This window comes from Serinus canaria, chromosome 18, assembly GCF_022539315.1.
Source record: "Serinus canaria isolate serCan28SL12 chromosome 18, serCan2020, whole genome shotgun sequence".
Lineage (NCBI taxonomy): Eukaryota > Metazoa > Chordata > Aves > Passeriformes > Fringillidae > Serinus > Serinus canaria.
In genome coordinates this window covers 2,129,834-2,151,927 of record NC_066331.1, presented here as the reverse complement: position 1 = coordinate 2,151,927, position 22,094 = coordinate 2,129,834, and the positions used below count along the sequence as shown (strand labels likewise).

The 22,094-nt window shown below is 50.2% G+C and overlaps 1 protein-coding gene across 1 annotated transcript in view; it reads left to right on the top strand.

Annotated features, from left to right (window-relative positions):
- MAP2K6 (mitogen-activated protein kinase kinase 6) overlaps positions 1 to 2,065 on the top strand; it is a 42,736-nt gene extending 40,671 nt beyond the window's left edge. The window contains exon 12 of the mRNA XM_030233301.2: positions 1,852 to 2,065. Within this exon, the coding sequence (XP_030089161.1) occupies positions 1,852 to 1,929 (78 nt within the window). The 3' untranslated portion in view covers positions 1,930 to 2,065. The remainder of the gene's footprint in view (positions 1 to 1,851) is intronic.
- The last annotated feature ends 20,029 nt before the right edge of the window (positions 2,066 to 22,094 follow it).

Genomic DNA, 22,094 nt, shown 5'->3' with positions numbered 1-22,094 from the left:
TTTATGGCTTTTTTAAAAAAAAAACAACTTTATTTTTTGGGGGCTATATTATTGAAGAAATCCATCTGTATATTTTAAGCAAACTTCTGAACTTTGCCAAATGGCCTTTTATCAAGAAAGGTTCAGTGGAGCAGCTCTGTCTGCTGCAGCATTAATACCCATTGGCAAGGGAGAGCATTTCTATTGAATTAGCTTCTTGGATCACCCCTGCAGAGTACCTCAGTGCTGTGGTATTTTATGGCTGACATGGATGTTGTGAGGTCCTGTGGTTGAGGGTTGCTGTTCTGTTGGGGTTTTTTCCTCTCTCTTACAGCATTAAGTTGTGGTGCTGGATTGGACTTGTCATTTAGACCAAGACTGCTCCTTTGCTTTCCTGTGGAATTGAGGTTTCTCATGGAAAATGTGACTCTGTGCTATCTTGAGCATCAGGAAAGCTGATAGGGGTGCTTAATTTCATTTAAAACCCCCCTTCCCCAGGTGAAGTGGAGCGTGGCACTGCTGCAGGAGGGGTGGTCTGCACACCCTGCCTGGCACGGGGCTCTGTGCCAGCCTCAGGGCTTGGGGCCCAGGGCTGGAGGGCACTGCTGCCAGCCCTGGCACCTTTTTGGGTGCCTCCAGGCTGTGGTGGCTGTGCTTTGGGTGGCAAAAGCAGGGATAATAACGAGACATTGGGCTCACCTCAGAGTTAGTCAGGACACTTCACTCCTGTGACTGTCTGACCTAGGGGGACCTTCAGTTTTGCCTGGATCTTTGCCTCAGCCCATTCCAGCCCTGTTTCCCACATAATTGTGCTTCCTCTTCCTTACTGCTGTGTCTTTGGATCGCTTCCCAGCCACTCTGAGCTGCCTCATCTTATTCCCTGGGTGACTTTCCACTCAAGCCCACCTTGAAAAATCTCTTTTCTTTGCTCTTCTTCTCCCTCCTCTTGGAAACAGCCAATGCTCAGGAGCTGAGCTGAGGGGCAGCTTGGAAAAACCCTGGAAACCCCAGATTTCCTTTAAAAATCCTACTTGGAATGAGAGGGTTGGAAATCAAAGCCTTGGACAGAGCAGAGATCACTGTGAGCCCTGCAGGGCCCTGGCTGCCTTTTGGTTCTCTCTGACACCCTCCATACAAATAAATCCAATTTTCTGCCAGGCCAGTGGGGGTCCAGCAGGATTTTTTGGGGTTTCAGGTGGGATCTCAGCTTGGTGTGTGTCTGAACCAACCAACCTGAATTGCTGCTCCTGGTGGAGAGGGGTTCTGTTGTTCTGGGGAGGGTTTGGTTGTGTTTTTCCTCCTCACCCGTGTTTTTCCATCGGTGCTGAAATGTCAGCAGGGTTTTCTGGCAGGCTGTCTCCCCACGTTGGTCAGGATGAAGTGGTTAAACACACAGGAGGGGATGGTTTTCCAGTTGGGATGGCTTTCCTGTGTGGTGGCTGGGCTGAAGGAGCCTCTCCTGCTCCGAGGAGGAGCAGCTCAGGGAGGAAATGAGGCTCAGGAGTCACCAGAGGGTAAAAATACAGAGAGGGCTGAGGGAGAACCACTGCAGCCAGCAAGGTCTGCCCTGCTCCAGCTGGATGGGTAACCATGGCCTGGGGGGTGTTCTGGGGCACATGGAGAGGGTTTTCCAAACCTCCCCTTGCCTCCAGAGCTGCCCACTCAGCCCTGCCAGCCAGGGCAGGGTTTGGGGGGAATCCAGGGGGGCATCACAATTCCATGGAGCAGCGCTTGTGCTCGCTGTAAAAACCCAATATTCTGATGCTGAGGAGAAAACCTTCCTCACTGTCTAGAGGATTGTCTGAAAAGCTTTTTTTGCTCAGCGTGGTGAATAATAAACTTTGCTGTTTTTTTCTCTCTTTGCTTTGCCAGCAACATCCTTTCTTCACCCTGCACGAATCCAAAGAGACAGACGTCGCCTCTTTTGTCAAGCTCATCCTGGGAGACTGAGAACTGGACTGGGAAAAGAATTGCCCTTCTGTGGACTGGTGGGTGCAGGGGAGGGGCACGTGGCAGGACTTGTCATGGAAGCACCAACAGAAAGGGCTTTGGTTTGGTTTGGTTTGGTTTTATTCTGAGAAACCCCCGCCTCGCCCGAGATTTTTGAAAGGGTTCTTTGGTATCCATAGTGACACAGAACGAGCTGGTTAGTGGGATGAATTTTAATGAGGTTGGTAACCTTAAAACAAAAAACAAAATGACGACAACTTTTTTTTTTTTTTTTGAATGAGTGATTTACATATTTAATGACAGTCGAGGTTCCTCTTCCTAACTTGCTCCTCATCCCCCTTCCCTTCCCCTTGAACCAGAATTTGCTTTGTCATGGTAATAGGTGCTATGGTAGTCATGAAGTTGTATGTAGATTTATATTTTGTCCCTTCCATTATTTTAATATTTATGTTAAGTGCTTGATGGAATAGATTTCTGTTTTATATGAGGATGAGTGCGTGGTGATGATGATGATGATGATGATGGTGATGATGATGATGATGCAAAATGAGGCCACAGCAAGCAGCACTTGTAGGGCTTTGCTGGGGAAGAGGTGTCTGAGGAGAGGGGAGAGCAGAGGAGAAGCGTCCCTGTTGTGGAATATATTTAATGTGCATCATAAAAGGAATTGATGAGCAAGACTTGCAGCTCAGCTGCTCGAGCTGTGCCAGGGAGGGAGGCCCTGGTGTCCCCTGTGTCACCTCCTGGTGTCCCCCGTGTCACCTCTTCTCCAGACACCACGCTCTGAGTCCAGCTGGTGCTGCTTGGGCTGGGCCAGCCCCATCCCACCCCCTGCCCTGCTGCAGAGGCAGGCTGGGCTCTGGGGGTCCCTGGGACAGTCAGGGACAGAGGAGGAGGGAAGGAAGGGGCTGGCAGAGGAGTTGCACAAAGAAGAGGAGGAGGAGGCTGCCCTGGTCCGTGCCCGCCTGCCCAGCAGCGTTGCAGTGCCCGAGGCTCCCTTGGGCTGGGGATGAGCTGCTTTGGGCTCAGTGGGAGCTCCTCTCTCCTCCTCGGGGGGGGACAGGATCACAGGGTGTCCCTTGGGGTGGGACAGGATCACAGGGTGTCCCTTGGGGTGGGACAGGATCACAGGGTGCACGCTGTGACACTCCTAAGAATGGGCTGGTTCAGTGCCAGGGCTCCTGGCACTGCTTTGGCAGCAATCCCTCCCTGCTTGCCCACAGGGTCTGGCAGTGCCAGCGCTGCCAGGAGCTCCTGCTGGCACATGGACTGGGCTGTACCAGCCCCAGCTGGGCGCTGCAGGCAGCCAGCAGCTCTGGGCTCTGCCCTGGCTGCACGTGGGAGCTGCAGCCTGGGAAACCACGCAGGGACACCACGGCCCACCCTGCCCAGGAGCTCCTCGCTGCTGGGGACAAGCTGCAAGCCAGGGGCAGGAGAAGGAGGCTGGTGAGGTGGGAGAGGAGCTGGAGGTCCCTCTGCCCTGGGGTCAGTCACTGGCTGGAGCAGGAGGCACTGTGAGTGCTGCTGAGCCCAGAGCAAGGCTGCTGGCTCCAGGTTAACGCTGCTTTGAGCCCCTTTGAGCTGCCTGAGCTCCTCTGCCTTCAGCCTGGCTCCTTCCCCCAGCCCTGCACTGGGGCCTGCCTGTGCACTGGGGGGGCTGCACAAGTGCCTCGTGCCCCTGCACGCGCTTCCGTCCCCACCCCTGGCTGGGACACAGCCCCTCAGAGCCAGGTCTGAGCAGAAACACTCCCTGCCCTGCAGGCTGACCCTGTGCAGGTGCCACTGACCCTGTGCAGGTGCCACTGACCCTGTGCAGGTGTCACTGACCCTGTGCAGGTGTCACTGACCCTGTGCAGGTGTCATTTCACCCTGCCCTGCCGGGTTAGCAGCTCCAGACTCTGCTGGTGCAGGTTGGAACAGTGTGAGTGGATTTTGGGAAGGGATCCCCTGGCAGGGCAGTGCTCAGAGCAGGGCTGGGGGGTGGTGGCACCTCCTGTGCTGGGGACATGCCAACCCTTCAGAGAGGCACACAGAGACACCACCAGTGCCTGGGCTGCCACTGGCACTGCCATTGGCACCACAGGCTGGGGTGCCTGGGCTGCCACTGGCACTGGCATTGCCACCACAGGCTGGGGTGCTGCAGCTCTGCCCTGGGCTGGCACTGCCACTGTCACTGTCACCACAAGCTGGCAGTGACACTGGGGTGCTGCCCCTCTGCCCTGGGCTGGCACTGGCACTGTCACTGTCACTGTCACCACAGGCTGGCAGTGACACTGGGGTGCTGCCCCTCTGCCCTGGGCTGGCACTGGCACTGTCACTGTCACTGTCACCACAGGCTGGCAGTGACACTGGGGTGCTGCCCCTCTGCCCTGGGCTGGCACTGACAGAGCAGTTTGTGGGATTTCTCAATGCTGCTGCAGAGCAGGGCTCCCAGAGGGCAGGCAGGAGTCAGGGTGCCACTCAGAGGTCAGGCAGGCTTTGGGGAGGAGGTTCCCCTCGCTCAGCCCTGCCCCAGGAGCCTGCCCAGCCCTGGGGGAAGGACGAGCTCCACGCCTCACCCTGTGCCCAGGGGAACCTTTCAGGTTACGTTTTGTGGCGGGTGAAACTCGAGGATGTTTTACTTCACAGTGGGATTTCAAGAGGCCTGGCATGGCTCATGATCTGCCCTCTCATATTCCATGGTGTGTGTGTGTGTTTTTGCTCTCTCTCACTTTCTCAGAGTCACAGAGCTGTTTTGATTGATTGTCCTCAGCTGCAGCTGAAAGTCCAGCCAGCCAGTTTATAGACTTGGTTCCAGCATCAATTCTCACTTTGAAAAACATGACATTTAAAACCACCCTTTGGTTTTCCTACATATGGATCTGATGCTTTTGTTCAAGATTGTTTTTGCTGCTTTTCCCCTGCAATATAAGTCTCATTTGGACACCGCATCTCCTTGACCTCAGAGCACCTTCATTTCAGTGCCATGCTAATTGACAGGTTGAATTTATGAGACACTGTCAGGGCTCAGTATTAATAGCAGATATTAATGTCACCAGCGTTTTCCAACAGAGAATTGATGGCAGTGCTGTCTGCAGCTGGTAACCCTCTGAAAGGATTCCTCTGGGTCTCCACACAGGCCCTGCTTTTCTGCTTTCTGCTCTAACCCCTTCCTTTTAATGACATTACAACAGGGCACTCAGCAAATCCCTCCCCTTCCCTGCTCCTTCTCCACGGCTTTGTTCCTTCCCAAGTGGTTTGTGTGAGCCCAGAGTAAGAGTGGAGCTCTCTGAGGGTGGGGAGTGCTGGGAGAGGTGCCCAGTGCCGAGGGGAGCTGTCCCTGCATCCCTCGTGGGGGACACAAAGCTCAGCCTGACCCAGGAATTCCTTAGAGAGCAGCCTGAGCTCGGTGGCTTCAGCTCAGGGAGGAGAGCCAGGGGCTGCTGTGCCTCAGAGCCCTGCTGGGCTGCAGGGTGAGTCAGGCTCTTGTCTCTGCTCTTTAGTTGGCACCTCTGTGAGCATGAGAAGCCTTTGGTTGCTGCTCAGGTCGTTGTTTGGCCAGACAATCTCTGGGAAAGCTTTCCTGACAGGCTGAGCCCCTGAGCAGCCCAGGGATGGAGGGTCAGGGATGTTCTTCACCAAGGAGTTCACACAGCACAGGGCTTGGGACTGCCCCAGACTGGGAATTTCAGAGAAGCAGAGCTCAAATGCCATAAACCTGAAAGGACCCCAAAGGCAGGGAGCAGAGAGAGATCAGAGCTGCTGGGGCTGAGCCCTGGGCTGGGGGCTGGCCCAGCTGTGGGTGGGTTTGCAGGGAGGGCAGGGAGGGCCTCTCCAGGCTGCCACAGCCCATCCCAGGGATCCCCAGGGGTGATGTCCCTCCTCCTCCTCCTCTTCCCCCCGCTGCACAGCCCCTGCAGTCCCCAGGATGCTTCAGGCCTTGCCATGCTGGAGCTCTGAGGTGTCACTGGTGGCAAAGACGTTTTCTGGGTCCCCTTTGGACCCTTCAATCTGAAAGAGGAGTCAGAGGGCATTTTCTGGTTGCTGTTTTTAAACACCAGGTTCATGCTGCTGCACTGGGTGCAATGCCCATCTTTCCTGGAGCTCTTCCAGGTGTACAAACCTTGACACAGATATCTCTGTACTGTATTTCTCTGCTTTTCCCTGGCTTTGGATGAGTGTGCTGGTGACAAAGAGGCAACTCTGACTTGTTAAAGAGGTGACACTCCCATTTCTGGAGGCAGGTGAGTGACACAGGAGGCAGTTGGTGGGTCCCTACTTGAAAAAAATCTCTAAAAAAAAAAAAAACTCAATTCTCAGCCCTGTGGTTGAGCAGGTGCTGCTGGGTCAGTGCTGCTGCACCTTGTCCAGGTGGGAAGGGGCTGCCAGGGGCTGAGGGCACAGCCTCAGCTGGCATTTCTCCATGCTTGCTGCCAGCCAGGTGTGTGGCTGCACATTTCCCTTCTTCCCTACACGCTCTGGAAGAGGAAATCCTGCTTGGTCAACACAGCTTTGCTTCAGTGGCTGCTCTGGTGTGCTTCAGACAAGGTTCCCACCAGCTCCCACGTTTAATAAATCTTTTTTATTCAAAACAACCCCCAAACTCCTCTCTCAGAAAAAAACCAGCCAAGATGCTCCTTTATTATTTTATTTTTTTCTTCCCTTTCCATCTTGTTCCTGTTAGAGGAACTCTGGGAGCCTGTCTTGGTGCTTTCACTCTTTCACATGCCAAAGATCCCTCTTAGTTATGCTCCTGCCAGAGCAGATCTTACAGTCTTGCCTCTGAAACCATCCCCTTCCCTGCTCCTCGGGGTTCCTTTTGTTGCTGTTGCTTTTTCACTGAATTTCCTCGTGTTTATTGACATGTCTATTGTTGAGCTTCCTGGACACATGCAGCTCTCTTTTTTTAGGATACAGGGAAAGACAAATAGTTGCCTTCACTCCTGTGCCCCTGCTGCTGGGGAAATACTGTCAGTGCTGTGATTGCTGCAGATGGGATGGCTCATGTGGAGCTGGGGTCGTGGAGGGTGTAAATGGCCCTGCTGCACTGCCTGGGCTGGAGGAAGGCCAGTTTGGTCCAGCTGAGAGTCTGTCCTGAGTGTCTAACAGCCATTGCACACTAATAAAGATGAATGAGCACAAATCCCCAGGGATTGGACAGAAAATGGCAAGTTTGGCTGGTTTTGCTCGTTGATCTTTATTGCCATGTTCAGGTTGTTGGTGTTAGAGCAGTTCCTCTCTCTGCTTTGGATGTGCCCACAGGAGGGGCTGAGCCTGGGAGAGGAAGGGTGGTCAGAACTCACAGCACACACCAGATGTGCCCATTTCACACCCTGTGTCCTGCCCCAGGCTCCTGGTTTCCTTGGAAGCCCTTAAGCAGCAGCTGAGGATGGATCCCAGAGCTTTGCCTGCTCCTCTGGCTGGGCTGTAAACCCCAGATTGTTTCAGGTGAGAAGGGATCACGTCTCCTCATTAATATTTCAGCTCAGCCTTTGCTGGAGCAGATGGAGAATGTGAAATTTGCCCTGTGCTCTGCAGAGCTGAGAGATTCTCCCCTGGGTCATGCTGGAGGAGTGGCAGCTCTGCTGAAGGCTGGAAGGACTCTGCTCCTTCACATCACCCCCCTCCATAAAAACAGTGGCTTTTGGCAATAAATAGAAAAAGCTGCATCTCAGATTGGAGGTGTTTGCAGATGAATAAACACAGCCAGGAGCTGCTGGTGCAGTGCTGCAGGCACAAAGGTCCATTGCTGGATAAATGGAAAGGACTCTGAGAGTGCAGTGAGTTTTAAGGGTGGATTTGATGGCCTGGGGACAAAATGAGTGCTCTGATGGCAGCTGCTGTTAGTCCACTCTGCAGGAGAGGCAGGACACAGCCTGAGAGCAGCCTGGCTGCCCTTGCCCTCCCCACATCTTCCTTCAGACCCACAGCTGGGTCCCACTGATCCCCAGCTCCAGCAAGGGGAGCAAAATCTGAAACCCAAAAGAAACCCACAGGGAAAACCCTGCAGGTGACCCAAGGCACGCTGCTGCTGCTGCTGTGTGGCCTTAAGAAAAGGGAAAAGCCTGGAAGAATTTTCCCTTTGAAAAAAAGGGAACATCCTGGAGGTGTCTGGAGCTGAGAGAGGAGAGGGGAAGCTTTCAAGGTGGTCTCAACCAGCTCAATGCTGGAAATCCCCATTTTCAGGCCAGCAGGAGGAGGGGGTTCACCAGGGACAGCCAGGGAGCAGCAGGGGCTGCAGGATGGATGGGGATGGTCTCCCTCTAAAAGAGAACATTCACCCGTCTCAGAGTGTCCCAGAACACCCAAAAACCTTCAGCATTTTTATGGTTTTGGGGTTTTTTTCAGGGTGGATAGTGTGAAAAGTCAGAAAGGGCCAGGTGTCCTTGGTTTGTGTCCTTGAGAGCAGCCCTGGGGTGCTGCAGAGCTCTGGGCCTCTGTGCACCCCTGACATCCTGGGCACCTTCACATCTTCATTTTCATGTCAAAATATTTCTCATCTCTTTATTCTCATGGGATTTTACTCACAGCCAGCAGGAAGGGGAAGGGGCCTGCAGTCCACGGAGGGCTTTGGGGGAGGGAGGAGCTGCCTGTCCTCTCCAGTTCCCTGCTCCCTAATTCCCCAGCTGGCAATCAGCTGCACAGCCACCCTGCAGGAATTTGCTGCCCTTTGGGAATGCTGGGCAGCTCTGGAGCTGCAGCAGCCCTGCTGTGAGGTGGCTGAGCCCAGCCAGCAGCCAGGATGAGCCACAATCCCTTCCTTGGGAGGCTCCTGGTGTTTGCAGGACGGGGCGAGCGTCCAGCGGCCGCGAGGTTCTGCGGGGATAAGCCGGGAGAAGCTTGGAAGTGGAGATGGAAATCTCAAAAGCTCAGACATCCTTTGGCCATTTCCAGAACTGCCTGGTGTTAGCCAGACCTGAAAACCCTTCCTAGGAGTTTGATTTCGGGGTATTTTGATCTGTTACTTTCGCTTTTGGGCTTAGCTAAATCCAGGAAACTCGCGGCGGTGTCATTTTTGAATCAAGACTAAACACACCCCAAAGTATTCCTGAACCCATCAGGAAAGCTGCTGCTTGGTTTATCTTCCAGGAATAATTCAGGCCAGCTCAGGCTTGAATTCAGTCTGGTTTTGCCCTTAGATAATGATTGTTTTTGAGGAAATAATGAGAGCAGCCTTTCCAAGAGGCTGTGACCTGACGCACCAAGCCGTTCCAGGAGGTGGATGGAGATAAATTCATGAGAGGGGCCAATGTCTGGAGGCTGGAAGAGCAGCCTGGAGTATCCATGGCCTCCAAAAACTCACACAGACACAGTTTCCCCAGGAATTGTGGGATGGAGGTGTTGTGTTCTGCCTTATCTCAGATTTTTCCCTCTAGGGGAGAACATTCACCCACCTCGGGGGGTCCCAGAACACCCAAAAACCTTCAGCATTTTCATGGTTTGGGTTTTTTTTTCCAGGGTGGATACTGTGAAAAGTCAGGAAGGGCCAGTTGTCCTTGATTTGTTCAGCCAGGGTGCCAAAAAAAGATGTGTTTAAAGAGAAATCCCAGTCTCTGTCAGAGCTGTTGAGCCAGGATTGAATTTTCCCAAATCCAGGTACAGCTGCAGAGCTCTCCATCCATTTTTAGCCCAAATTTAGCCACAAATCCTGCATAAACACCCACAGCACGGACTGTGCCTTCTGGGGGGCTTCTTGCAGGCTGGGGCTCAAAATCCAACATCCCCCAAGCCAGGATTTGGCTCTGAAGATTCCCTTTAAAATCCAAGTGTAAAGTGAATTTCCAGGGCTCGGCCGCTGTTTTAGTTTTGGTGAATCGAGTGGTTTGTGCTTGGTGAGAGCTGTCCCCGTGCCAGGGGCTGCTGGAAATAGTCACAACATCCAGAAGAGCTGGAATTCTGCATTTTTTAATAGCAATACAACGAGGGGAAGCTGCTAAATGGAGCTTCTTGTAAGCTGGAAATGTGTTGGAGTGAAATTTGTCATTTCTTGTAGGGAAGAAAAAAAAAAACAAACCCTAAACAACTCTCTAAAATTGTCCAAAATCTTCAATTTAAGGATTTGCAGTTTTATTGGCAAAGATCCATGTTTAGCATCAATAGATGGGATTTCTAGGCTTTATTTCTTAAGATGTGAAGTCTGCTTTTTCTGGAGATGGTGGGAAACCTGTAACAAGAATATTTCTGCATCATTTTGGCTAGGAAAAAAAACCCCAAACACCAAAATATGAGCAAAAAATGGAGAAGCACCCAGCTCCCAGGGGTCTCTGGTGCTGAAGAGGGCACATGAACATGTTAGGAAGGAGAAGACTTTCCAACCTGCTGTAATACAAGTCCTTATTTTACTTTATTTTTAGGATTTTTTTTTTTTTTTGCAGTTACATCATTTGGTTGCTTAACTGTGAAAGTCTCTGCTTTCCCATCCCTGTGGAAGGCTGATTATTTTTTCTCATGTTCTTATTTATTATTTATCCCTTTCTGGTCCTACCCAAGAGGTGCTGAAGGTTTCTCCCAGCCTGCCCTCGAGCCATGTGGGATCCCTGTGGTTTCTCACCCCAGCTGGGATGGCAGTAGACACCTAATTAGGATTTTAAATTATATTTATAGCAACTTAGATTATTTTTCTTTTAGTGTCCTGGTTTGCTCTAGAATTAGGGATGGGGATAATCCTGTTTTTAAAAAATTGTGGTTTTTGGAGTTTTCTTTTAACATCTTGGGGTCTTCTGAAGAAACCTGCTCACTTTTATGTTTTTAGGAGGGAAGCACGAGGTGGGTTTCTTGCTCCTTTGAGAGGGGATTGAGTAGCACCAGGGTTCAGTTTAGCTGGTAAAATGCTCTGTGTCACATCATTAAAACCACCCTGAATTCTGAGAAAACAACCACTCTCCACCTGGAAATTAAAATCTGCTTGGTGACAAACTTGGTTTGTCCAGGGCTCGTGCCAGGCTTTTCTCTGTCAGATTTCCAGGGAGTTTGCAGAGCCCTGGGTGCTCAGGGTGGGCCAGGGCAGGGCAGGGGACAGCCAGGTGTCACCTCTGGGACGGAGGACACGTGTCCTGCAGAAATAATGCAGCAATCCATCTGCAGCTTCCTGCTCTCCAGGGGATGTGGAGGGAATCCCTGAAGTGTGGGAGAGAATCAGGACTGGGGGCTCAAAACCCATCAGGTTTTGTTCTTTTTTATTCCCTTTCTCCCCTTGGAAAGGTGCTTCCAAAGCCTCCCCAGCCTTTCTGCTGAAGGGTAACAGAATCAGAGAACCACGGAGCCAGTCAGGGGAGAAAAACCTTTAAAATCATCGAGTCCAACCAGAAACTCAGCACTGCCAAGGCCACCAGTCCCCCGTGTCCCCAAGTGCCACATGCCCACATTTAAAGCCCTTGCAGGGGGTGACTCCAGCCCTGCCCTGGCAGCCTGGGTGCTGTGCTGCAGCTGCTTTCAGGCAGCTCACGCTGCTCCTCTGGTTTGTTTTCTTTCCCCAACGTATAAGAAACGTTGGGTAGCAGAATGTGGAATTGATTAGGAGTTCATAAAGCAGGGACCTCAGAAGGATGTGGGTATAAATGCTTTTCAGGCATCCGAGGTGAACTTTAAATGGAGCTTTGGCCCTCATTTGCTTTCTGCTTTTCAAAAACCATTTATGAGAAAGTGGAGCTGTCAAAGCCATGCATGAACTTTGCCTTCTTGCAAATAACTTGTCTCAAAGTCAGTTGTCCAAATGCACAAGAAACTTGTCTCAAAGTAACTCCAGTAGCTCTACAAAGCTGGAATTGTGTGCATTAGAGGGTGTGAGGTGTGTGTGTGGGTGTGTGTGTGTGTGTGAGCACGTGTTGTGCTTGGGGGTGTGCAGGGAGTAACTCAACCATTTTGAGATTTACAAAAACACAATGCAAGTGCTTTTAGAGAAAAAAAAGAAAAAAAAAAGGGCAGCGTAAAATATTTATTTCTTGGCAGAAGTACATCAGACCACATCTCCCATCCTTCTTTTAATTGCTTGGTGTTTGTTTGTGTTGTCTCAGGCTTTGCTGGTTTCCTCTGCAGGGCTCTGTCACCTCACACAACCCCTCTGTCAGCCAGGGCACGGGGCAGCTCCAGCCCCTCAGCAGAGCCCTGGGGTGCAGGCAGGGGGCAGAGGCAGAGCTGGTGCTGGGTTAAAGGCAGCACTGTGCAACGGGGGTGATTTCCAGTTCTCAGCCTTGTGGAGGGAATTCTTTCCTTGTGAGACTCCAAACCACCACAGCCTGAGGCAGTGCCCGAGTCACAGCCCTGGGGAGGGTGCTTGGCCAGCCAGAGCAGCTTGGAGGGGGTGAGGTGGCACTGGGTGGCTGTGAGGTGGCACTGGGTGGCTGGCAGTGTCCTGTGGCCTTTGCCCAGGGTTTGGAGCTGCCCTGTGCAGGGTGGATGCTCTGAGCTCCCGTTCCCAGCCAGGTGCAGGCACTGCCAAGTCCCCCCAGGCAGGCACTGCCAAGCTCACAGGCTTGTCCCTGTGCTCCAGAGTCCTTCTGAGGTCACCTGGCTGCCCACCTACATGTCCCCTCCACCTGCAGCACTTCCCTGTGCTGCCTTCACCCATCTCTGCTGTTCCTGGTGCCCTGGAGGTGAGCAGGGGTGGCAGAGGGACAGTAGGAGCGTGTGTGTAACGTCTGAGAGGCTTTTACTCCATGTTGATGTTTTAATGAGATGCTTTTAAGGATCCATGCTGAACTGGTATTCTTTAACCTTCACTGCCACAGATTCTTTCTCCCCACCCTCTTAATTTCAATCAGATTGGCAAAATACATTTGGCTTGAAAAAAAAAAGCAATCCAACCAACTCCAAACCCTGCTGATGGGATAAGTTACTCCTCTTTACTGTGCTTTGATTTGATTTCTCAGGATACTCAGAGGTTTTTCACTGCTGCTGAGAGGGGACAGTACACCTTTTTGGAGACTTCAACCACTGTAACAGTTTTCCAGATGTGAGTGTGCGTGTGCGTGTGTGTAAGCCAGCGCTGTGCGTGCGTGTGTTCTGCTGAATATCGTGTGCATCTCTGAACTGCTTCAAACAACTGCCTGGAAGTCAAAAACCAACCACCTCTTTCCAGTCATATGTTTGCCGTGACTTTTCATAACCACACTTGAAACTAGTGGTCTTGGATGGAAATATTCAAAGAGCAGGGCATCTTTATAGCAATGGTATGTCAGTCGAATTACGGGAAATGTACACAAAAATAAATAAATGAAATTTAAAAGGAACGTTCTCTCAGCCTACCTGTGTTTCCCTCAGTGGAAGTGCTGCCAGTTGTGTCGGGACACGCTTTGGGCTGCTTTTGCCATTCCCATGGGAGGTTTTTGGGGATCGTCTTACTCCCAACAGCTTATCATACATTACTGAAAGCTCAGGAATGCTCAAGCTGCTCCACAGGGATAATTGTCAGCGCTGCTGCCGCTGGTTTCCCTTTCCCTGCTCGGGCTGGCGGGAGCAGGCGCAGCCACATCCCGTCCAGCCCACATCAAAGGCACGGCCCGGAGGGACGGCAGCAGCGGCTTCCTGCCCCCAACCCTCCCAAAAATCAGCTTTTGCAGGGCTTCGAGGGGACCCAGCCCCGTGCCCAGCATCGCTCCCGGCTGGGCTCTGCTGGGTGGGAGGCTCTGCACCTCCCGGCGCTGTGGCCGAGGGCTGGCTGCTGGGCTGGGCTGCAGGACAGATGTGCTGCTGTGTTTCTGCATCCCCCTGCCAGCCCCATCGCTGTTACCTGCCTTTCTTTCCAGGGTGGCTCTCAGGCCACTTTTTGTCCTTTTGCCCTGATGCAAGGCCAGCGTTCACCCCGGGTTTATTGTCTGAGCCAAACCGCTTTGCTGGAGTGAAGCGTGTTGGGGTGGTCATGCTGAAACATGAATCGCTGCTTCCCTCCTCCTCCTCCTCCTGTAAATAAAATTATCCTTCCATTTATGTTAGAACTAGAAAACAACATCCCAGCTCCCTCTGCTGATCCTGCACTCCAGTGAGGGCTGCAGAGCTGATGTGCTGCACAGTGAACTCCAGAGACCCAGCCTGGTTAATAAAAGGCTTTGAGGGGCACAGGTTTGAAATGCAGCTTTGTAATGCAGTTATTTGGGTCGATGAAATGGCAGATGCTGTTGTTCCCTCTGCCTCCCCTGCCTGTTTCATGTATGAAATTGTGAAGTAATTCCTGCGTTGTCACAACCAATGTCACACGGAAGTGAGGAAGAGAACGGGAAGAGCTGAGGTATGAGGAAGATCCATGTTTGCCACCTGGAAGAAGCACAGATGCCTGGGCTGAACACTTTGGGATCGAAGCGGGAATATTTTAACCCAGCAGTGGCAATGCTGGTGATGCAGAGGTTGCCATAAAAATGTCTGAAGGGGAGAGCTGCAAAAGGCACAGACCCATTTCTGAGAGTCCTGGACTGAACAGCTGCTGAAGTTCTCCCTGCGCTGCACATGCATGTGTGTTCTGTTTAAAAGGAAGAAATTAAGAGCCATATTTTTATTTTATCAAATCGAATTACCTCTGTATGCTCAGAATATTTATGCATCAGTGCTTTTTTTTTTTTTTATTAGGGCTTTATCTCACTGTAATCAATTCCAAATACTAACCTATTTTTATCGCTGTAATGCAGCAGTAATTTATAAGATGTAGACGGAACGCACACGAGATGCCAAAAGCAATTTTATGGAGCCTCTTTTGTTGTCATCTACAATGCATCAGCTCTTGCCTTCAGCCTCCCATCAATTTTAAAAGCCCCAGGACGAAAAAAAAAAAAAAAAAAAATAAAAAGGAGCAAGTACAGTGAAGCAGCTGCCAAGGCCTGGAATAGCCTGAGATCCGTGTGCACCTTTGGGATGGAGGTTGATTGAACACGGCACAATAATGAAAACCGTGCTGGGCTCTGTAATGCAATTATCTGGGTTGAAAATGGCAGATCCTGTTTCCTCTGCCTCCCCTGCCTGTTCCATGTATGAAATTGTGAAGTCATTCCTGCGTTATCCCAGCTAACAGCACAGGGAAGTGAGGAGAAGAACAGGGAAAGTTGAGGTGTGAGGAAGAGAAGAGGGAAAGTTGGGGTCCTTGGGGCTGAACAGAACTGCCCTTCTGCATCTTCTCTCCTCTCCTTTGGGAGCCCTCCTGGATGGGCTCTAGGATTGGCTTCCAAAGTGCAGATATGCCAGTGAGCATTCCCGAATCCCCGTCCCAGTTCTCACACCAACCAGCTGCCTTTGAGCGGCTTCCACCAAGCTCTTGTGCCCCTGAGGGGCACCTACTGCAGGAGCACCCATGGGTGTTCTCATGGCTGAGGTTCTCCAAGTCTTTCCAGTCAAGATCTTGCCTGTCAGACATTGCTGCTGCTCTCCCACATTTTCCTGGTGCTACCATTCCAACACACTTTTGGTTCCAGTTCTGGCTCTGGTGCTGGGAGTGCTTGGAGTGATGGTGATATCAATGTCATGATTAGTGATTAGACAAGTGGGAATGGCTTCAGACTCACAGAGAGTAAGGTTAGGTGGGATATTGGGAAGGAATGGTTCCCTGTGAGGGTGGTGAGGGGCTGGGATGGATTTCCCAGAGCGGCTGTGGCTGCCCCTGGATCCCTGGAAGTGTCCAGGACCAGGCTGGATGGGGCTGGGAGCCACATGGGATAGTGGAAGGTGTCCCTGGACTGGATGATCTTTTAAGGTCCCTCCCAACCCAAACCATTCTATGAGTTTATAAATCTGTGAAGATCTTCAACGTTTTTGAAGCATACACTGCACCCAAAGGGGATGCAGTTTATTGATGTTAAAGACACAGATGTTTAATTCTGTTTCATTTACTTGCAGAATCCCACTAACAGACGCTTGGAAGCACCTTCAGACTGAAAGCACATCCCATTTAATACCCAGTGATTGCTTTTAAGGCATGCATATAAATAGGTCTCTTTCAATAGGCTTCTATGAACCACAGGCACTGAAAATAAATGGAGGAACATTACAGAGCATTGACAAATTATTGATGGCAAACATTACCAAGCCACCTTTGTTGTTTGCCTGCCCCTTTCATATTGGAGGGCTTTTGGGAAATAACAATCAAAGCAGCCCCTCCTGGAGGAATCATTACTAAAGCATTTTGCATGCAGATTACTTCAGGCCTCAGCACCGTGCTCGGCTGGGTCAGGAGAGGAAGGCCAAGATTTGCTGATTGAGATCAGATGGCTGGTGGCGAGAAGGAATCTAGATGACTTAACTGGAGGGATTAGACTCAAGTCTTTTGGCTTCCACTTGGCTGTTTTATAAACTGCTCAGTCGGGCCGCGCTCCCCTCGGCGTGTGCGCTCTGCGCGTGGGGCACCAGCCAGTCCCTCGGCGCTGGCAGGGCAGCCCTGCTGGGTGAGAAAGGCAAAACCAGTGCAGGTGCAAGCTAAAATTAGCCCCAGAGCTCCAGGCCTTGCACCTCCAGCCAGGCCGAGCCCGCAGCGCTCTCCAGCCCCGCCGCAGTTTGGTGGGTGATGCTGCGGGGCAGAGCTGCTGCTCCCAGAGCTCCAGACGCTGCTCCCAGAGCTCCAGCCCTCTTTCCCTGCCCTCCCCATGGCCTCAGAGGTACCCAAACACAACCAATGTCCCCACACATGACTGCAGGGTGAGGAGCCATCGCAGGGTTTTGTTAGTGGCAGTTTGAAGCCTCACCCATTGGATGTATCCCCACGGGAGCAGATGGAGCTTTCTCCTTTCTCTCGGAGCCTAACCTTTAATTTTACAAGGCTGATTGAAACCAAGAGTGGAAATAAAAAGTCAGAGCTGCTCTGTTTTCCTTCCCCTCCCTTCCATTATCTTCTTTCTTTTCCATCCATCCTCGTTTCACATGCCTCTCGGATTGCGTCCCCCTGGTTTCCCAGTTATTTATTGACCCAGACCTAATTCCTTATTTCCAGAAATGTGTCATGAATCCTGCCTTTGAGTCATTTGCTTTTTGCTTTCCAGGCTCATCTCTTTGACCACGTTTTCCTGTGAAAGATAAGGATATAGGGTTTGTGGAGTAATCGCAGCAGGATGCCTGGGTTTCATTCATGGATCTGTTGCCACTGGCTCATTATGGAAAATTAGGAGAGTTATTTCACCTTTCAGTGCCTCACCTCGGTGTCACCATCTGTAAAACAAGGCTCATAATTGTTATCTCTTCCTCGCAGGAGAACTGGGGAGCTTCACTAATGACCATCTGCTAAATGCTCTCAGAGCCTCACATGAACATTTCTACTGAAGTGCAAATTATTATTAGAAACCAGGGATTGTTACTGGATTGATATCAAATCATTGTCGACAGCTTCTCTGCAGGGAAAACTTAGGCACAGCCAACAAGAACAAGCTGCATGTTTTGAAGTTGTGCAGTTGATTATGTTGGCTTTCATCTTCTGGTAAGAGGATCCTCTGCCATCTGAACTCTCTGATCTCTGGGAACACAATTCATCCAATCAATCTGGAGGAAAATAAACCTCCGCAGACAAAAACATTAAGTATCCACCTGAGATCAGATGAAGATGGAAGATGTTAATTAATTCCCAGCCCCCAGCCCTTAACTCTTGCACAGCCAGAGCTTCCCTGGCCCACCAGGCAGTGCTGGAGGGGAGCACAGGACACATCCATGGCCCATCCCAAGCTTGCAGAGTCTCCTGGGCTCCGTTTTAATTGGAAACATGCAAATATTTAATGATTAAATTGGTGCCACCAAAGGCTCCTATGGACGGTCTGGGGGTCACGTGCTGATCTCGTGGTCCACTTGGAGACTCCAGGTGCCAGCAGAGATTCCAGCTGTGGCTCCTTCCCAGATGTGGTGGTTTAACCCCAGCCCCAGCAGCTCGGCCCCACAGGGAACCAGAGAGAGAGAGCCAGAGGGGTAAAACTGAGAAAACTCTCAGGCTGAGATAGAGACAGATTATTAATTAGAGCAAAAGGCACCCATGCAAGTGAGGCAGAACAAGGAGTTCATTTCCCACTTCCCGTGGCAGGCAGGGGCTCAGCCATCCCCAGGACAGCAGGGAGGACAAGGGCCACCACTCCAAATGTCCTCCCCTTCCTCCTCCTCTATCCCCTGAGCCTGACATGGATGGCCTGGGATGTCCCCGGGGGTCACTCGGGGTCAGCTGTCCTGGCTGTGTCCCTTCCCAGCTCCTTGTGCCCCCCCAGCCTCCTCACAGGAGGGGTGAGGAGCAGAAAAAGTCTTGGCTGTGCAAGCACAGCTCAACAATCACAAAAACATCCCCAGGTTATCAACCCTGTGTTCAGCACAAACCCCAAACCCAGCCCCACAGTGGCCACTGGGAAGAAAATCAACTCCATCCCAGTCAGAACCAGTCCAGCAAGGAGCCATCCTGGGCTGAGGGACATCCCTGCACCTCGGCTCAGCCTGACCCAGGGAGTTTCCCCCTCCCTCAGCCCCAGTGCTGGCAGCTGCTGGGTTTAGTTGAACCTGGAGCTGACATTTAGGACATACAGACACAGAACCCCCCTGGGGTCTGCCCTGGAAGCTCCCCTGGAAGTATTACAGGCTGGTGGTTACAATCCCACTGCAGTGAGTCCTGCAGCTCTTCACTAACAAGGCACAAAATGCCCAACAGTCTATTGCTATAAGGTCTTTTAAGGCCAAATTATCCAACTAAGGAATGACACCTAAATTATTTTCACTTTTAACCCAATAACTGATCACTCCAAGTCGGCAATGCAGATTTTCTGTCCAGTTACAAAATACCGCCCAAACCCATGGAGGAGAAGGAAGAAGAAGGTGAAGAAGGTGAAGAAGAAGGTGAAGAAGGTGAAGAAGAAGGTGAAGAAGAAGAAGCAGCCTCCACCCTAAACCCTCCATCTTGCTCTATATCCATTACTGTATTCCAAACCCCAAACTCTGAGTTTCCCCCCTGTGATATCCCACACTTCTATCAAACTCCACCCCCACAATCCCAGCTCTGCCATTCCATTCTGGAAGTTTCTCCAGGGCCTCAGGTCAGTGCAGTGTTCTCTGGGGGTCAGAGCCTGACAGCACAGAAAGTCTGAAATTCTCAGCATCCAGAACTGCAAGCACAGGGAGCCTCTGTCTTCAGCCAGAGGAGCCTCTCACCCTTTTAGTGCCTGGCCCCATCTGGGTTTTCCCGGAGCTGGGGAATGGGAGGGAGGATGCCTGGAGGCTACAACCCATCACAGGGCATTCAACAGGGACAAACATCCCTAGTGACAGCAGAAATGGGGCTGGGGGCTGTGAGGAGCAGAGAGCTCAGCCCTGCTGCCACACCAAAAGTGACAATTTCCAGCTGGAGAGGTTTAGGAACAGCCCCGAGTCTTCCCCCACTGACACCATTATGTGCCATTAGGGTCACTGTCTTATTTTGCAGGGTTTAAGTAAAATAAATATGGTTTAATGATGCTGCAGTCTGAAACCATCATTGGTGCTACACTCACACAACCAAAGCATCACTGAGGGGAAAATGGATGAGCTTTTTGGGATCTGCCAGGGGTAAATCAGTGTGGAAAATGGGTGAGGCTGAGATTTTGGGAGCTGTCAAGGGTAAATCAGCATGGAAAATGGATGAGTTTGGGATTTTGGGAGCTGCCAGAGGAATACCAGCATGGAAAATGGGTGACTTCGGGATTTTGGGAGCTCTGAAAATGGGTGACATTTTTGGGATCTACTAGGGATAAATCAGCATGGAAAATGGGTAAGGCTGAGATTTTGGGATCTGCCAGGGGAATATCAGCATGGAAAATGGGTGACTTTGGGATTTTGGGATCTGCCAGGGGAATATCAGCATGGAAAATGGGTGACTTTGGGATTTTGGGATCTGCCAGGGGAATATCAGCATGGAAAATGGGTGACCTTGGGGTTTTGGGAGCTGCAAAAATGGGTGATATCTTTTAGGATTTGCCAGGGATAAATCAGCATGGAAAATGGGTGACTTTGGGATTTTGGGAGCTGCAAAGATGAGTGACTTTTTGGGAACTGCCAGGGGAATATCGGCATGGAAAATGGGTGAGGCTGAGACTTTGGGAGCTGCCAGATGAATATCAGCATGGAAAATGGGTGACTTTGGGATTTTGGGAGCTGCCAGGGGAATATCAACATCCCTGCACTGCTCTGGGTCTCTGGAGACAGGACTCGATTCTCTCTGGCAATGCAGAGCTTTCTGAAAATGGAAAAAAAAATAAAATAACCCAGTAATTTTTTAATTAAAAAAGGATAATAACCTCTTGTGTTAAAACTGTGAAATCAGTCCTCTGCATTTAAAAATGGGCTCGTAAAAGCAGATGTGCCTTTTGGCTATTTCCTAGAATATATGGCTTTGGTCACATGGCTCTCATTAAGACACCAGAAAATGTTGTAAACTGGCATTTATAAGCTCACCATAGGAAATTTCTGTATTTTTATTTTGAATTTATAATCCCACTCCAAGATTTGCTGAAAGATATAAAACTTTACTTGAGGTTTTGGAAAGGGAATGATGTCTGAACAAAACAGTCTCCTTTTGGTAAAAACTCCCATCTGTTCAAGTTCTGACGTGTTCTTCAGGCAAATAAGACTTTTTTTTTTTTCCTACATGTATTAAAAAAACCAACAAAGCAGATCTGGCTAAGAGCACAGTCACTGATACTTTAACTTAATATTTCACAACATTGCATTTTTTAAAGGTAAAATTACTTAAAATATATATAAACACACAGAGGATGCTGCTGTGGATCCCTGGGTGAATTAAACACTGAAAACAAGGAAGTTTTGGTCTCAAAATACAAAGGAACATTAAAATCGAGGGAGATTTTAACCCCATTTTTTACAGAGGTTTGAAGAACACCACCCCAGCCTGTACCTAACATCAGCAGATGGAAACTCCCCTGTTGCCCCCAAGCTCACACCTCTGGGCACGGATCAAAATTAGAAATAAAACGAACTAATTAACCCCTACAAGGCTGGACCGAGGGTTGGTGCCCCTCATCCCTGACAATCGGAGGGATTTGGAAGCAGCAGGTTGTCAGAGCAGCCTGCAGGGCTGATTCCAGCGGCTCTTTCCCAAGCAGGCTGCAGGTGGCAATACATTTATTCCTGATGCTGCCTCTGCCTGAAAGCCCCGGGCTCCGGCAGCAGGAGCAGGAGCAGGAGGAGGAGGAGGAGGAGGAGGGAAATCTGACTGCGGGGAAGGGGGCAGGAGTGTTGGAACCCTGAGAATTTGAGACACTGACCCCCAGGAGAACACTGCACTGACCTGAGGCTGTGGAGAAAGCTTCCAAAATTAAATGATAGAACTGGGATCATAAGTGTGGAGTTTAAACAGAAATGTGCAATGTCACATCGTAGAAAACTTAGAGTTCAACCTTTTAGAATAGAGTAATATATATATATATATATATATATATTATATATATATATATATAAATAAACTAATACACATATACATATACAGAATAGAGTAATACAGATATATCTATATATATGGCAAGATAGAGGTTTTAAGGCAGAAACTACTCCTTCTTCACCTTCTTCTTCATAAGTTTAGACAGTATCATGTAATTAGATAAAAAAAGTCCACATTGCAAGCCACAAGTTGTTGTTAATTTAAAAGTAAAAATAATTTTAGTGTCTTTTCTTAATTGGATAGTTTATCCTTAAAAAACCTTGGAGAGAGAGAGATGGGGCTCCATTTTTAGTTTGTTAGAGTGAAGTACTCACAATTTGTGAAACTGTAATATAGATAAAAACGAATAAACATCTAAGTCTGAACAAGAAATGCACTCTAGCACATTTAATCCCAACTCTGACCAAAAACAAAAATAAAACTCAAGATCAAGGAGGGGATCAGATGGGTTTCCTCTTGGTGGGAAGGGCTCCTTTGTCTGTGTCACCCTCCCAGCCTGTCCCCAGCCCCTGGAATTCGTGTGGTGCCAGGAGCTGAGTGGGGCAATCAGCTGGGAGGTGGGCAAAATATATCCTGAAAGTGGGAAAAAAAATGAAATGAGGCCTTTTAATTCCCCTTCTCTGAGCCCATTGTCGTGCTGTTCCCCCAGGAGCCAGAATCCAGACTGGCAGCTCTCCCTCCTCCCTCAAGGAAAATCAGGCAGAATAAAACTCAGATTAATTAATGAGGTGATGATTTATAGCATCCCTGAGTGTTTTAGAGAGCCCTGACTGTCCACACAGCAATCCCACTCCCAGCAGGGCTTTCTCACACCTGAAGGTGTCTC